The 17,843-nt window shown below is 40.2% G+C and overlaps 1 protein-coding gene across 1 annotated transcript in view; it reads right to left on the bottom strand.

Moving 5' to 3' along the window:
• LOC108039846 (transient receptor potential cation channel trpm) overlaps positions 1–17,843 on the bottom strand; it is a 28,813-nt gene extending 10,970 nt beyond the window's left edge. The window contains 17 exon segments of the mRNA XM_017116970.2: positions 1,350–1,502; positions 1,559–1,770; positions 2,086–2,275; positions 2,335–2,527; positions 4,798–4,899; positions 5,004–5,160; positions 5,244–5,430; positions 6,453–6,600; positions 6,969–7,125; positions 8,170–8,306; positions 8,471–8,630; positions 9,605–9,677; positions 9,818–9,958; positions 10,040–10,202; positions 15,321–15,403; positions 16,648–16,964; positions 16,967–17,843. Coding sequence (XP_016972459.2) covers positions 1,350–1,502; positions 1,559–1,770; positions 2,086–2,275; positions 2,335–2,527; positions 4,798–4,899; positions 5,004–5,160; positions 5,244–5,430; positions 6,453–6,600; positions 6,969–7,125; positions 8,170–8,306; positions 8,471–8,630; positions 9,605–9,677; positions 9,818–9,958; positions 10,040–10,202; positions 15,321–15,403; positions 16,648–16,964; positions 16,967–16,979 — 2,586 coding nt within the window. The 5' untranslated portion in view covers positions 16,980–17,843.

Raw genomic sequence — 17,843 nt, 5'->3', positions numbered from 1 at the left:
CTGTTGCCAATGATTTTCATTACACTGCTAATGGAAATTCGCACTTAATTCGAACCAAGCGGGAGGACTTTAAAATTTTATGGAAAGCATTAGAGGCAAAAAGCTACTTGAATGTAACGAAGGGCGGGCAATGTTCGGTCACTTACATCTGTTGAATTCGAGACACTCTTAAAGGAGGGCGAACTGTTTTCAGCTGGCATAAGCTTGCACTTTGGAAAATACATATTCAAATAATAGTTAGTGGAGAAATTACATTACATTAAGAGCTGAGTGAAATGTAATGAATATTAAATGAGTCCTAAACTCCATATAGACCATTTAAGAGACGACTGAGCTGAAGTAAGCTATTGAATAAGATGAAAACCGCACGTGCTCGTGCTGCCGCTTGGTTAAGCCCTTCCAAAAATAATTATGTTAATAAAATCAATAAAAATGAAAACATTTTCAGTGAGCCATAATTGGGTGGCCCCTAAAAAGTAAGTTCATTAATTTCCATAGTAACTGGAGCAGAAAAGGTGTACTAGCGGTTGTACCGCAAAAACTGGTTTCCTTTTTCGTTTTTTATTGTTTTTTTTTTGTGTTTATTTTTATCAAGAGTGCAACAGAATCACTTTAAATTATACTTTAATTTATCATTAAGTAATATTTGTATAATTCTTTAAAATGATTTATGTGGCACACCTGAAAAACAAGGCAGTCAAGAAAATATATAAGACACTCCCTGATAAGTACGATTTTATAAAAACAAGTATACCATATAACGATACAGACCAAAGCACAAATATTTACTAAACAAATAAAATGTGAAGATAGTAAAATCGAATCCGATAGCAAACAAAGTACAGTACATATAGTTTTATGATCTGGCAACCGGATAGAGACAGATATATAGAGATAGAGACAGAAACAGAGCAGAGACAGCAAAGAGAACATATACGTGTGTGTATGCATAGAATAGATATAGACGACTTGAACAGCAAAGTAACAAGGAGTCATTTAGTTGGCTTAGATCTGTTTGGTTGTTACTACCTTGTCGCGATTATTAGCACCCGCGCCCATCCTATATCTCAAGGAAATGGATCTTTTGGCTTTTAAAAGGGAGCTCTATAAACAGACAGATTTGGATTTAGGATTGATGAACAGCAGAGCGATAAATCGGTAAGTGGTTAATGGTAAACGTTAGATGTCAGATTAGTACAATAAATTTAATAACTAAACGCTGAGGCTGAAAACGTATAAAGGCACACATTTATGGACTGGCACATATAGACAACGAAACCAAAATAAAATGGAAAGTTAGTAAGAAATGAACAAAATAACTTTAAAGTACTAAATCAATACACAAATACCTCAGCATCCGGCTGCGAACGATCTGAGTCATCATTGTCTAGATTTTGATTTTCCAGATGCTCCTCCTCAGTCTGCGGCATCTGCTGGAGCTCCTCCTTCGATTTGAAGTCCAGCTGTCTGATGTAGAGGGGCATCGCTAGGCCCAAGATGACCTACAAAATAATTTTAATAACCAAATATATAAAGGTTAGTTGTCTCCCAATCCCACCTTGAAGTTGGTATTCTTGCGGGTTCGCAGGCCACCCATCCAGAGATCCGCCAGGATCACCTGACTGCAGGGATGAGCCAGCAGGGCACGATGGTTGGCAGCCACAGCCAGCGAAAGGCAACTCTGATTTGACCAGGAGTGCAGTTCACAGGTCAGCAGGCGTTGCGCCTTCTCCGCATCCTGTCTATAGCTAAAGTCCAGCAACTTGTTGCCTAAAATTAGAACAGGAAAATTGTTGAGTAAATTTCATAAATTATAACTAATCATATAAGAATGAATAGTATTGAAGTTTTAAAACCATAAATATTATTATTTATTTGCAAGTCAACACCATGTTTGTTCGAATTAAATAAGCGTTGGGTTAACTTTGCTTGTATAAGCTCCTTGCTTTTATTATTAGAAAAAGGGATACACTTTCTACACACAATTTATAGTTGATTAAAACATCCGAATTATTAAAAATACCATATAGTTGGGTTATAAATGTGTGTAATTTTATTCACCATTTGTTTGACCCTTTGACTAACCTTTGCTCTCGAACTCTTTGGCGTAGGAGCGCAGTTCCTCATAGATTTCCGTGTCCAGGTCGTCCTCGGCTGCCTCGTGGGCCATGGCCTTGTAGAGTTTGCAGGACACCAGTGACTTGGCGAGCGCCTCCTCGCCGTGCGTCCACATGAGCAGCGCCATCTGTTGTCGCTTGGTCAGCACGGCCCAAATCTGCAAGGCAATCTCGATGTGCAACAGGGCGGATGAGTGATACGCTAAAAACCGCTCACCAGCAGCTCGTTGAAGGGGAACTCGAAGAGGGCCATTTCCGAGGTGAAGGGCAGCAGGCCGGTGACCAGGCTCAGTGAATTGGCTCCGGCATACCGCTGGTATTGGTAGGTCGAGGACTTGCGGCAGGCATTTGCATAGCTGTTCATAACCTTGGCGTAGATGGGTCGGAACTTGCGGCGCGTGTAATAGGATCTGTGGGGAGGCAGAGGACGGAAATCTAGTTGCGATTGGGATGGTCTTATTTTCGCCCGGCGGCGGCAATCTAATGCTCCCGACGATTTGCCTCAGTAATTTCGCATTGTATCAGCTTTTCAAAAAATACCAACTTACTGATGGACATCCGTTGCTGCAGGGAGACTTGAATAACAATGAAAACGGCTCCATTTCGATTCTATTTTTTCAGTTCTTCGCCCTTTGTTTGCACAGAGCTTAAGAGATTTCCAGCGTAAAATGTAAATGTAATTTGGTTTTGGTCATGTACTCTCAAGGAGAACAAATTTATTGGCCTGGCCAAATTCGGAGGCACCTGGCGGCGTTTTACGAGCGCACAATTAAATTCAGCACATCAACACAAACGTCGATAAATTATTTATGACAAATAAAAGGCAAATCAATTGAGTTGCCCCCGTGAACCTGCAGGCAAGCAGCAACAGGCCAGGACATTCGCTTTTTATGTTAATCAAATCACAAAACTTTAACGCTTTTAATTACGCCCAACTTTTCGTTCAGCCTGCTCTCGACATTGACGATAAATTTAAATGTCTAGAGTCTAGACATTGAAAACCAGGCAGCAACAGTCAGCCAAAACTGCCAGAAGTGCCAGAAGCCAGGCCAGATGTAAGCCAGCCGACCGAGAAAAGGCCAAGGACCGAATCCGAAAACCCTAATTTAATATAAACACATCAGTTGTGACGCCGGCTCATTGCCTAGATAGCCTTTGCCTTTTAGATGGGCATTTGTCAGATAACTTTCGGCCAAGGCAGGTCCTTTGATTAAAGCACAAAGGCCAAAAATCACGGAAATAGTATGGTAGAATAACAAACAGAAAACAGGACTACAAAAGACAAGTAGTGTCAAATTTGTGTGCTTATGTTTCAAATAAAAAAGGGATTCTATACGCTCAGTAAATAAAGGTTCAACTCCATATCAAAATGACTTTATTGAAAATAAAAAGCATTTAAGAAAGTACGAATGGCAAGGACCAATACAATTTAAGCTGATTGAAAATCAATGAAAATTAACTTATAATATTGACAGAAACTTAATTTCATTCATTTGTTCTTTTTATTTGTATTTAATAAGGAACTTCTGGTAACCAAAAAACCCACAGGCATGTTCTCTTATTTTCGTTGAATATTTTAATTAAATTTCTCTGCCTTAACCAGACTGAAATTGAGAGATTTAAGTGCTTAGCTCGCCCAATCAAGCCAAGTCAACTTGTTAGGGCCACAATTTTATGCATGATTTTTAATTAAATTGAGTGATTCCAGGGGGCGGTCAGTTGGCCAACCGAGGTGTTTTTTATTGAGACCACAAACCGTTTCCCGGGGTCGGCAGTCACTGACCCAAAGAGCCGCAACTTATGAGCGATATTAAACAGCATTGTGGTCGCCGGAGCCGCGTTAACTGAATTTAAGCAGCCACCGCGTTTTCGCCTTGCTGGCGAAATATTAATGCTGCATAATTAAGGGGTGCTTTGCCTTGGCATCCTGTTCTCTTTGACTTTTGCCCTGCCCCATTCTGCAGCATCACCAGCATCAACATGACAAAGCGAAACAACCGCCAAATGCCAGGGAAACGCGGCTCTTGTTAACTTGATGTGCAAACTTATTACACTTTCATGAACAAATTTTCAGACATCAAGTTTAATCCGCAACACGTTTAGGGATGACTTGACTTGGCCCATTGGGTCAGGCGAATTTTACCCTTTTTTTTGGAAAATAATAGCACACAAGTTTGGGGCCTAACTGTTGAGTTGTTTTTACGTGGCTTATTAAATTTCTGAATTGGTTGTATGTATTATTTTTAAAAAGAAACGAAGTGCTAACTCTATTTGCTATAATTTTAAATTTTAAAAAAAGTAAGAATAGAAATAATAATAAATTCATAGCTGTGGAGTAATTCCTTAAACAAAATGAGACTTGTATATCACATTCAGAGAACGACATTTCCCCATTCCATTTCTGCTCAGGAATTTTAACAGCTGATACTGTCACTAAAACTGAATAAAGCCTAAGAAATTAAAGAATCAGAAATAAAAGATAAGTACAGAAAATCTAGCCATCCTCAAACCAGTAATTTAAAAGGTTTTATTTGTTTTATGAGCTATTTTCTAGAGGCTTTGTAAATGGTAAACAGTGAAAATAAAGAGGCTTATTAATTTCTTTTTCAGCGTGACATGCCTCGATTTAATTTCAGCTGTGGAAAAATAGCAGCTGGAAGAGCTATGGCACTGCACTCACCGATATGCGCCGCCCATTAGTTTATTGATCACCAGGCCGATGTCGTGGAGCGTGTAAATGTAGCCCTTGGGTATATGCGGTCGGACATCGCGCAGGATGTAGCTGCGGGCGGGAAATGGAAAGGCACAAGGACAAAGTTAAAATTTACATAGGCCGAAAGCAAAATATTTGGGACGGCGTCGATAAGGGTTGTCCAGCGAACTCACCCCAGCGTGTTGGCCGGACCATGTTTGGTGTTGTAGAGCTCCTCGAGGCGCGGTATTGTTAAAAATTTCTTCATCGAAACGCCATTCTCCAGGAGTAATTTGACAAAATCGATTCTATCGTGCTCCAGAGCCTGCATCATGGCCTCATCGAGGGCGCCTGCAAAGACATTGTAATTTAAACAAATGCAAGGGGGGAAATCCCCCGATCCCCCCTGGTGACCCCGAGGCGTCGTCACCCACCATTTGGCCATTCCTGGCCGTAGACGAATATCTCGCTGCGCGCTATGTCCACCCGATTCCACGTCAGGGCCAGACTCAATTGCTCCGGCGGACTGAGATGCTGCGACTTGAAGAGGGCCGTCAGGATGGTCTGATCCAGCTCCTGCGCCTCGCCCTCGGGCTTTTCCTGTATGCGGAATACGGTAATCTGGCGGAGAAATTGAAAAAAAATGTACATAAAAATAAAAATGGAAATAAAAAGAACGCAAAGTATCTCTTAATGTAGCCCCCATCGCACATAATTTGTTTGCCTAGGCCTGGCCCCCGGCCAAGGACTTGCTAGATCCTGCCGCGGCGTCCTGCTCATTCAAAAACCAATTAAAATCTTAATAACATCTGCGGCGGAATTGACGAAAAGCCAGCACTTTTGGCCCACAAATACTCGTACTCACACTCGCACTCGCACTCTGGAAACTGTCTGCTCCTGCTTGCGGTGATTTAAAATTCATTACACGTTCAATTGAATTTTGTAGCCTAATTATTTCAACGGGTCTACGAGCATTAATTAAAAATTTAAATCGCTGCGCGTAAAAGTCTCAAGTGATTGAAAAGTTAGCATCTCGCACCCTGGATAATTTGAAGCTCCAATCTTCCGGGCAACTTAATTGAGCAAAGCCCCGCTGGGTTATGCGATTTTAATTGATGGCTCACACCTATAAATAATTCCACGGAAAATTCACCTGGGGCCACTTTCCACACTTACCTAAGGGGTAACTCTGATGTAAATACTAAATAAATAACTCGGTGCCGAAGGGCATAAACTTTTAGTATATTAATAAAACCAAATGCACATTTATAAAGGTTTATATTTTCGCATATGAAAGACATTAAATTAATTACTCATAATAAATCCCACTGCAGTTTCTACCACACTTCCAAATCAATCGTATTTGCAAACCTTTGAGCTTCTCACCTTCCAGACTTTTAATGAAATTAAAATGTGGCAAAAAAAATCAATACACAGAAAAGCTATCAGCTTATGTTAATTACCCAATCACTTAATAACAGAATTTTACTATATAAGTTAACCATTAATTTCGGGCTTTGTGTTGACAGCTCACTTCTTAAAATAATTCTCGGAAATTCCCCTGGGGCTTACTTTTACCCACTTTACTTCCCCTTTGCAAAGACTTTAAAGGACTTTCAAACTCCAATCCCGCACAATCTTACCAGGTTCTTGTTTCGCGTGCACTGCAACAGTTCCTGATAGAGTTTCTCGGATTGGTCCAGGCCCACCTCGAAGGTCTTCTGTATGGTCCCGATGAGATAGTCCCGCATCGACTCCAGTACCGGCTGCTCCTCACCATCCGAGGCATATCTACATATAAATTTTGTTAAACACAGCATTGTCACAACTCGAAAGGGCGCCCAGTTATTCAGACTAATTAAACAACAAAATTAAATGTGGCACACACAAAAAAGGTTCGTCGGAGGATTCGGTGGCCCCCAGCTCCAAAATTTTGTGTGTGTGCGGTGAAGACGGCTGTTGTGTTGGGTAAATTTAAATAATTTGGCAAATGTCGCGTGCCGGGCCAAAGGACATGCCGACATGTTCTTAATTAAATTTAGACAAACTGCGGTTTCTCATTAAGTTCCCCGGGCACACGCTTTAATTCCAGACAAATGCCATATATCTTAAAGCTAAGCACCCCGAATATCTGCATCTACATCTCTACATCTACTCACTTGTGGACGAAGGCGAGCAGGTCGGCGGCACGCCCGGATCCGTCACACACGACCACCGGAACCGGCGGCGAATCCGTCACGTACTCGAGCACCGCACGTATGGTGTTTGTGCCGCCCTCGATCACCAGACAGACTACGGGCGTACTGGAATGTGTGACTACGGGAGAATGGCACAAGAGGTAAAGATTTGAGTCGGGCAATCCATTGGGGGCATGCAACGGGGATTAGTCTGATTCACGGGGTGCAGGCCGCTACTGAGGATTCAACAGGTCGATTATGACTCTTCACCTGGTGTGTGAGAACACTCAACGAAAATGTATAACTCGTTCTTCAAATTAACAAAATCGAACGTATGTATGTCGCTTAAATATCGAAAATTCTAATGAAATAATATCAGCATACTTGGAGAGAGAAGAGTATATATTAAAAATTATCCTTCGTTCAAAAGAAAAATTATAGAGTTGCATTATAGATTTAAAAAAACCGAATTTAAAGTAAGAAACTAGTTTGTCTAAGAGTAAAAGTTTCCAAAAAATGATTTCAATGTTTGAAGCGAAGAAATTATTCATAAGAAATGAAATAAATTTCAGTATACCGTTTGTTTTAAGCCAGTGATTCTTTGCTAGAAGTATAAGTAAATTTTAAAAAAGTCTTAGGAATCTGGGTATTTACCAATATATTACAAGTAACTGACTTATCTTGGGAAATAATTATAAAGAAAATGCACCATGAGTTAAAAAGTACAAATTTTCTCTAGTTTAAATAAATGTTGTTTGATTGTTTATTCTCTTTACACTTTAAATGGTTTTCCAAGCTCAGCAACTAAAGCTTTTGCATTTGCATTAACCGAAGTAATAACTCTTAGTTTTCCATTAGAAAAAAAATTAATCTTTTTGTTACAGGAGTATAACCGTCTAAAACCCTTCGACTGTCAAGCCAAACAAATCGTTTTCTTAGAAGGTCTCCTCATTATAAATAAGAAGAAATGTTCCATTGTAATTTTCCGAGTGCAATAAAAACTCCCGACGACAGCTCGCCACATCAGTCTGAAAATCCCCGCCATCCGGAGCTTAGCCCGCGGCATTGGCCATGAAAAGAAATGGCTTTCAATGGCCTCCGATGACAAGGAGCTTCAATCTGCGGCCTGATTGGCCTTTTGTGCCGTCGAGCTGTCACATTCTGGCTTTTGTCATCAACTTACATGGGTGTAGCTTCAGGTTGGATATGAACTTCTCCAGCTTGCGTCGCAGGATCAATTCGGCGCCATACTTGGCCTGGGTGCCATTGTCCACCAGCAGGAAATAGGCATGGCGATTGTTCAGCACGGCCAACTTGGATCTGAAATGTAGAGGTGTGCAGGCAATTGCAACAGGTTACTCGATTTAATTGCAGTGGGAATTGCAACAGCTAATACTCATGAATTTCTAAGCCTGGGGCGATGGCACAATTTAACTTGTTGCTCTGATTGGTCGCATAAAATATGCATTAGCTGTTGTACTCACCTGGGCGAACTAATGCTGTGGCAGGGAACCTCGCGATTGTGGCCCAGCAGCTCGTGATTGCGCTCCACAATGCCCCAGGGAGCGATGCCGATGCTGACCACTCGTCCTGTCCGCTGCTGACCCTCCAGGAGCAGGGCATCGCCCACTTGCTTGGTGACGCCTGTTTGCGAGCAGAGAAAGTACAACAATGGCCACGTTGAGCAAGTGCGTAAACAAGTTTGTCTCCGCCGAGGATTGCGATAGTCTCACCGCCCCCCACACCCTCCGCAGTTCCAGATTTTTATATCTTAGTTGGGAGGGTGTGTCTAAAATTTAATAACGACTCAAGCACAAAACCCAGACGACAAAAAAGGACGAAAAGCAGTCGAATGAAAAATGTAATAAAGTATAACAGATTCCGATGCGACTATGTTGTGCTCTTCTAGCCAATCGAAAATGAAACATTCCTTTTTATTTTATTTGCTGTATTGTCACATTCAAAATAAACTATTCAAAACACCAGTTTTTTTCTCATAATCAAATACAAAAGTTGACATTTTCTTTTGAATAAAACTGTAGCGAAAATAAAGCTTCGAGCGAATAACATTTTTTCTCACATGAAACGATTTATGAAACCTGACACTTCATCAAATATTTCCAGTCACTTAATTACATTTTTAGCAACAGATTTAATAATAAATTATTCTGCTTTACACGGAATTTCATTAAAATAAAGTGCAGGAAAAAAACGACTACACCCATGTACCCATGTCCACCCTTCCTGGGCTGGATAATCCAATTTATTTGGGGAACCAGATGCACCCGCGCCTTCCCCAAAGTAATCCCGGCATACCCCAATCATTGGGCTACTGGGTAGCACAATATGTTGACTGGCAAGCAGTTGAAGTGTGTACAATCACTGGCTGCGTGATTTCCGCTTGGGATTTTATTTATTTAATTTTCGACTGGGGTCGCTCATCCGCACTCTGTTTTCTCCGTTTTCCTCTTTAAGTTTTCCCGGGCCCCCATTTATTTGTTTGCTTGCTTGCCCTGCTCATTTTTCTTTGTGCTTATTTAAGTTGGCCTGGCCGTAATCGCCGGCCATAAAACTGGGTAGTGTCCTTTCATAAAACTTAAATGAAACGGAATGCTCACCGGTGTTGGTGCCGCCGGTGAATATCCAGGCTCCGGTGGTCTTGGCCGCCTTCAGCAGTCCTTTGCGTATCTCCTGCGAATCGAATAGAAATCAGTTTCCGTTTCATGGGGGCCACGGCCATTCAATTAGCGTGTGACACACGACCCTTCTTCCACTTTTGGGATGAGTTTTTGGGGGCAAAAGTTTTGCCCGCCATCCGCAGATTTGCTCACCTTTTTCAGCTTGGCCTGCAAATCAAAGTTGGCCTTGCCGCCCTGCACGGTGATCAAAAGTTTTGGCAATTCCAGGTTCCACTCCTTGGTGAATAGCTGCACCAGCAGCTCTGGCCGCGTGTCGAACGACAGTCGAACATACTGAAAAAACAACCAAAGAGCCCGGTGAAGTTATAAAATACCTCTCTAAAAGAGATGGCCCTTTTGAATGGGCACTCGTACCTGGGCCTTTGTGGGATGGGCGCCGCCCTGGAACTCGATGGTTCCATAGGCATCTGTGGGCTGCGGGCGGGTGTGCTTCGTGGGGAGCCAAAGGTCTCCGGGCGACCCACTCTCGATGCCAGGAATCGTTTGGTGCGTGATCTGGGCCTGGCCACAGCAGCATCTGCAAAGGGAAATTCACATTACTTTTCTCTCAAAGATAACAATCACTCAGAAAGGGAACATAACTTAATGTTATTTTGTTTGGTTAGCTTATAACAACATTAGAATCCTTTAAATTTAATTAAACTTTAAACATCACAGCAGAATATGAATGGTATGACAGAAATTTAATAAAACATTTAAATCCCTCCTTACATTTTAAAGAAGAAATCAAACAAATCTTGTTATACCCGTTACTCGTAGAGTAAAAGGGTATATTGTATTCGTGCAAAAGTATGTAACAGGTAGAAGCAAACGTTTCCGACCCTATAAAGTATATATATTCTTGATCAGGGTCACTAGCCGAGTCGATATAGCCATGTCCGTCTGTCCGTCTGTCTGTCTGTCCGTCTGTCCGTCCGTATGAACGCTGAGATCTCGGAAACTATAAAAGCTAGAAGATTGGCATTTTGCATGCAGATTCTAGGAGTTCCTACGCAGCGCAAGTTTGTTTCAAAATGGTGCCACGCCCCCTCTGACGCCCACAAGTCACAAGCTGTGGCCACAGTTTTGATGCTTTTATGAAAATTTTAATTGATATGTATTTGTTTCGTCAATACCTATCGATTTGCCTAATAAAAGTTTGCCACGCCCACTCTAACGCCCAAAAACCTTTTAAACGCTTAAGCCTGGCTAGCGCCTACATTTCCGCCTTTCATGGCCCGTGGTAGCGCCATCTAACGGATGACTTTGGAACAGCTGGCCAAGGTGCTCAACAGAGTCAACGTTAATTCTCGATAAGGATTTCTATTAAAGGAAATTGCGATGGTTTTCATTTGTCAATACCGAACTATATCCCAAGAACTATGCAAATCAAATCAAGTTAGCCAAATTGGAGGTCTGAGTCAAACAATGGAGTATGTGTGTGTGTGTATGTAAGCATATACATATGTACATATGTATTTACATTGTACACAGTTGCAATTGCATATTTATATTAAGTTGTTTAGCTGAGTAACGGGTATCTAATAGTCGAGGCACTCGACTATAGCGTTCTCTCTTGTTTTACTTGAAAGAACTTAAATATTTATGCCTGTAGATATAAAACTGTTCGAATGATATTTAAAAGTAAATCTTTAATGGGTATTTAAAACGAAATTTATTTTATCTCAATGACTTTAAAGGACTTTCAATTCAACGTAAAAAAAGCAATACATGGTGTTTACATTTTGTATTTTTTCAGACAGGGTCTCTTTCCCCTTTTTTCACACTTTCATTTTCCAGCTCTCTATTTAATTAAGTTTCTGTTCATTTAAATTCAGACACGACAATATCTAAATGAACTCCTTGAAGTTCTTTCAACGATGTTTAAAGTTTACATTCTCCTTTTTAAATACAATATTTTTATTTTCAGATAATGGGTTCATTTTTTTTCTTAAAAAAAAACAAAGGGCACTATTTTCTTTGTACAGCTTTAAGAAGCAAGATATCCAGCTGCAGCTACATCCTGGCTGATCGAATGTGTTGACTGACTGTCAGGATGCGTGGGTGGAAATGATACTGAGTAAACAACAGGCACACCGCCACGCCCCCAGAAAAACACACACACGCATCCGCCTTAACCTGTCACATTGTTTGCCATGCCCACGTGTGATATAAAGCGTTATTTACGCCCGTGTGTGCGTTAGTGTTGACTTCGTGGCCCCCAAAAAATATGGCAGCAACAAACGGAGAGGCAATAACCTGTCTGACCCGACCCGACCGACTGTCTGTTTGCTTGCCAGCTGATGTTCTTGTCAGGTGCTTAAAATTGTTTGCTAAATAATGCATTTCAATTAGACCCCACACACACACACACCGCCAGCCTCCCTCGGGCCATTCTCACTTGAGCCAAATAAATCGTTTTGAATAGAATTAAATAATCAAATTAATCGACACGTGTCCGTGGCACATCCTATGGGCCGTGAGTGATGTGTGGTAGACATGCCCAAAACAGGATAACTTTCCCGGCTTGAATCACCATCTGCTACATATCAAATTTAATTTATAAAGTCTTTGTTCAAATACTCTGTAACATTTCTGTAATAAATTTAAATTAAGTTTGCATTTGCTTGCTTATACTTACAAAAATATTGCAATATCTAATTATCTTTAGGGATGATTGCTTTAAAATTTTTGAGTTTACCCTTTGATTAATTCGATTTTTAATTACATTTTAATTGAACTTGACTCCGCCAAAAGTTTAATTATCAAAAAAGGTCGCCTAAAATGTAAATTACTTGAAAATCAGAAAGATCCATTTAAACTTTAACCAAAATTCCCTGCAAATACAAAATTTCGTCTTAAACATTAACAAAAATTCCATTTAAAGTTATAAAAGTTAATAATGAAGCAGAATCTTTGCAAATTTATTTTAATTACCCAAGTTTGAGTTATAGAACTACGGCTGAAAGTTAACTCGTTGAGGACAACTAATGGAGATGCTTTTGGGACTGACAGCTACCGGTTGCCGTGAAAACTCTGTGGAAAAGTGTAGACCAGCTAGCAAATATTTGGCAAGCCAAGTGCTGATAACAGCCGTGTAAAGTCAAGGGGGCCATAAACTCATCCCACGTCCGTCCCGCCATTGCACTATGGGGAATTTGCCCGATTTTTTGGAATAAATGTATTTTTTAAAAGTATGCCGATTTTCAATTTTTTTGTTTTAATGTATTAAGAAAACATCAAGCTGTTTCGTAACATACCGCAAATGTTAACTTAAAAGTCTAGTATTTAAATACCAACTGTTAAAGTCAGCTGTTGCAAGCGCACATGGTTTGTTTACATTTTGCTTAACTATGAAGCTCATTTTCAAATCATTATCTCTGCAACAAAATGACGTAAGACAGTCAAATTTGAAATGATTACCAATTCTCAAGGTATGTTCTGTGTAAAAATACTTATATATTGCTTAATATGTGCGTCCAATTTTTACAATTTGTAAATGTAGCAGGTGATGTTTTCGTTTGGGTTTTGGAAAGAAAGTTAAACTTTCAATAGAGTTTTAAAAAAATGTTTAACTTTGTTCAGTGAGTGTCTATATCTATGTTGTAGAGCCATTAATTGCGAATTCAGAACATATTGTCTCATCGTGCGCTTCGTGCGACTTTTCGCGTAATTTCATTTTTTAGAAACCAATCTCTTGATCAACAAGAAAGGAAAGCTAACTTCGGGCGGAACCGAAGTTGAAATACCCTTGCAGAATATTCTGCAAATTATATTCTCCAAAATCATTCATAATGCATTCTTAATACTCATAAAAAATCCCAACTTCCTAACTTTAAAAACACCAAAGTTATGGCATTTCCAATCGTTCAGTTATATGGCAGTTATAGAATATAGTCGGCCGATCCTTATGAAATTTAATATGTCGGATTGATTAGGCAAAAATAAAACCCATAGAAAATCCCAACTTCCTAACTTAACAAACACCAAAGTTATGGCATTTCCGATCAATCAGTTATATGGCAGCTATAAGATATAGTCGGCCGATCCTTATGAAATTTGGTACGTCTGATTGATTGGCCAAATATAAAACCCATAGAAAATCCCAACTTCCTAACTTTACAAACACCAAAGTTATGGCATTTCCGATCAATCAGTTATATGGCAGCTATAAGATATAGTCGGCCGATCCTTATGAAATTTGGTACGTCGGATTGATTGGCCAAATATAAAACCCATAGAAAATCCCAACTTCCTAACTTTACAAACACCAAAGTTATGGCATTTCCGATCAATCAGTTATATGGCAGCTATAAGATATAGTCGGCCGATCCTTATGAAATTTGGTACGTCGGATTGATTGGCCAAATATAAAACCCATAGAAAGTCCCAACTTCCTAACCTAACAAACAGCAGAGTTATGGCATTTCCCATCAATCAGTTATATGGCAGCTATAGGATATAGTCGGCCGATCCCGGCCGTTCCGACTTATATACTGCGTGCAAAGGAAAGAAGGGTGTGTGCAAAGTTTCAATTCGATATCTTTAAAACTGAGAGACTAGTTCGCGTAGAAACAGACAGACGGACAGACAGACGGACAGACGGACAGACGGACAGACGGACAGACGGACAGACGGACATGGCTATATCAACTCAGGAGGTGATCCTGATCAAGAATATATATACTTTATAGGGTCGGAGATGTCTCCTTCACTGCGTTGCACACTTTTGACCAAAATTATAATACCCTCTGCAAGGGTATAAAAACGCAGCCCTGCTGGAAGTTTTGCATAAGCAAATGGGTCTTCGAGAAAAAGAAGATGGCGAATTCACTTTTGTTAGCTAGCTAGTTAATCCCACAGTTGAATCTCCAACTTTACAGATGTTTTTCAGAGAGCCATGGTTACTTCAGACCCCATCATTTCATCAATTAATTTGAAGAAGCGCGTCCGAAAACAAAAGCTGCTTGCTCTTCCACCAGAAGTCATTCAATTGTTATTATGCGAATATGAACCTGGAGACGAGTCTCTAGATGTTGATAATTATGAAGAAGAAAACGACTATGATTTTTTGTACAACATTGAAATTGAAAATTAAGAGCATATAGAGCTAAATTTATTATAAAAAATATAAAAAATTGGGTGGGGGGGGGAAGGGTATACTTTCACTTTTCCAACAGATGTGTATAGGTATGTAGAACACTATAAAAAAAACCTCACTGAAATATGTTACATAGTTCGCGAGTTATTAATTTATTCCAAAAAATCGGGCAAATTCCCCATAGTGCATTGCAGCTATCTGTACTGAAAACTTTCACCCAGAATCTGATTCTGGATCTGAATCAGAATAAGAATCATAAAGGCCGCGACGCGGTCTGTGGCGCATTTATCTCAATTGCTGCTTCTTGGGACAGCGCCTGTCATAATAAACAATAAATGCTAACGCCCAAACGCCGAAACTAAATACACAATGGTGTAGGAACTGGGCCAGTAGCGTTCTACTGCATCTTGGCAAGACGTTTTGATATGCGAAACTGGGTCAACAGCTTTCGTCTTGGACTTGGACCCCTGTCCTCCCCCCTTCGTCTTCTCCTTCTGCTACTGCCTTTCATAAGATGAATTTTAATGCAAATAAATGAAATTAGCTTCCACTTACCTTGTATCGTCCTTTGGGCATGGTATAAATTTAATGCACTCCCGCTTCTGGAAATTTGTCTCTATCCAACTACGCGGCTGGTGCTAAATTGAACAAAAGTGAAATCAGTTAAAATATTATTTTCACAATTTTATATATGTCCAGTACGAATGCTCATAGTTACACTTTATACACTCAATATACAGCTAGAGGAGCAAATGGAAAATAACTTGAAGGGAACAAAAGATTCGTTAAGTATACAGATCAACGAAAGAGTCATAGAGAATGACTGATATCGAGGATTAAGTTAAGGGTGCTTTAAATATGCAATATACAAGTAAACTGAAATAATTGTCAATCAAAAGTTGAGTTTAGTTCGGGTTGAGTAGCCTCATTGAAAAAGGTTTGAATAAATAAGTTTAAATCAAATAATTATAAACCAACTAATGTAATTGCAAATAGTTTTCCACAATTATTTAGTAATTACATATTTCGGGGATAAACAACGACGACACAATACAATCACTATTTAAACGTTACTAATTCAAAAACAAATACGGAATAAACAAATTTGTTAATTGACAACAAACGAATGTAATAAATAAAGGTATGCATTTACAGAATAAAATATTTACAATGTGGGTGAGGGGGTTGTCGTTGGTTCTGACTTTGTTAATTGATATATTTACATTTACATGGCACTGTTGAACTAACCCAGTTTAAATATTTAATTAGGAAAACAAACAAAAGCATCTAAAAAATAGGGCTGGCAAAATATCACTTTTTGTCTTTACACCATTATTTATAAATTAAGAAGTACGTTTTTTTTGTTACTAATTCACTGTGGCTCAATGATTTAATCTAATCTAATTTTGATGTTCATGTACTTAAATAATAATTTGTAGATCTAATTTCGATAAGCACGAAACACAAAAATTGATCTAACAATAAAATAGATTTTTTTCATTTACAAACAATGCTTTGCCAGCTCTAAATCTGAATAAAAATGTCCCTCCTTTGAGCTTTTAAAAACAAATTGCAACTATAATCCTCTATTTGATTTGCAGAGTTTATGCACTATTATCCGTTTATGTTATGTAAGTCAACTCTAGTCACGTTTTTATGCCGCCTTTAATCCTCCGGCACTCGCACAATTGATTCCAATTTCGAATCAAAACTTTGGCAAACTGCAACTTTGGTATTATCGCGGCAAACAAAGCCCAAGTGGCAAAGTTTCCAGCAACACCCAGAGTCAAAGTGGGATTAGCGACCACTCCGGGGTGCACATGAATCCACTCAGAGCAAACAGCTCCTGGGATTTTTGGGTGTAGTGTGGCGGTTTGCCTACCTCCTTCAGGGGTTCAGTGCCGCATTGAGGCTTCAGCAAGTCCCGCACGTTGAGTATGAGGACCTTTGATAGCGTCGAGGAGACCGAGGAGCGTTTCCGCATCCGCTGACGCCGGCGAATGCCTCGTGGCGTGGTGGCCGGAGTTCTGGGGGAGGGAGTGCTGCCCCCACAAGTGGGCAAATGGGCAGCTGCCTCTGCCGCAATGAAGGCGGATGTGGAGGCACGCACCGAGCCGACAGCCGGCGTATTGCTATATCTCCGAACCGTGGAAAAGTCCTTGGAAATTCGACGCAAATATTTGTGCGGCGCGAGGGGGAGTCCGTAACCACCATGATGATGTTGCCGCCGATTGCCTGCCGGTTTTATACGCTATTTTCCGCTAATGTGCTCTAATTAATTGAATTTGAAGCGGTTCGCGAGCGGCAGCTGCAACGGAACTGGCATCCGCAACCGATTCGGGCGACAGGTGAATCTCGACTGACACGCACCTGCAGTTCACCTTTTGATTGAGCCGAGCCATTTACAAACGGCCAATCTGCGAGAGGCCATCTCCGTTTGGGAGTGGAAATGCCAGTGGGTGGAATCCCACGCTCTCGTTTAAGATCTACCCCAACTACAGTTAATCTAACTAGGTTCATTTATAGATCCAAAAGCTTTTCACTCCATTTTCCCTTGCCCCCAAAAGTATGAATCACTTTAAAAGACAAGTTTACGTTTAACGTTATGCCACCTAATAACCCAATATCCCAGCCAAAGGACATAATTTCAGCTGGCAGGAGCAATTTTGCGGTCTGCCAAATTGTCGTTTGGCCAAAATTTGATTAGTGGCATTTGGATTTTGTCCAAGACTCTGGGAATTAGGTGTTCTATGTGCGACAAGGACATTAAATTAATTGCCCTGGTTTAGTAAATAAATGATGGTCTAAGTCAAATGCTATTTCATTTGCGGAATTGCCAGAACAATCCATCGACTATTGAGTGTCTGCTTTGTAAGCACAATCCAGTAAATGGATTTCCTGATATAATTCAGTTAATTAATTACCTTTGGCAGCTCAATGAAATGATGCTGCTAATGAAAGCGCCCAGCATCTAGTTCAATAATCCAATCAAATATTTACTTAAAATACCTTTTCTTAGCATATGGGTTAGGTGCACATTAGTAGGCTATTACGAATGCAAACAATTAGGTTTATAAA

Source organism: Drosophila rhopaloa, unplaced genomic scaffold, assembly GCF_018152115.1.
Source record: "Drosophila rhopaloa isolate 14029-0021.01 unplaced genomic scaffold, ASM1815211v1 contig_115, whole genome shotgun sequence".
Lineage (NCBI taxonomy): Eukaryota > Metazoa > Arthropoda > Insecta > Diptera > Drosophilidae > Drosophila > Drosophila rhopaloa.
Note: the sequence above shows the minus strand (reverse complement) of the source record. Positions and strands in the feature narration are given on the sequence as shown.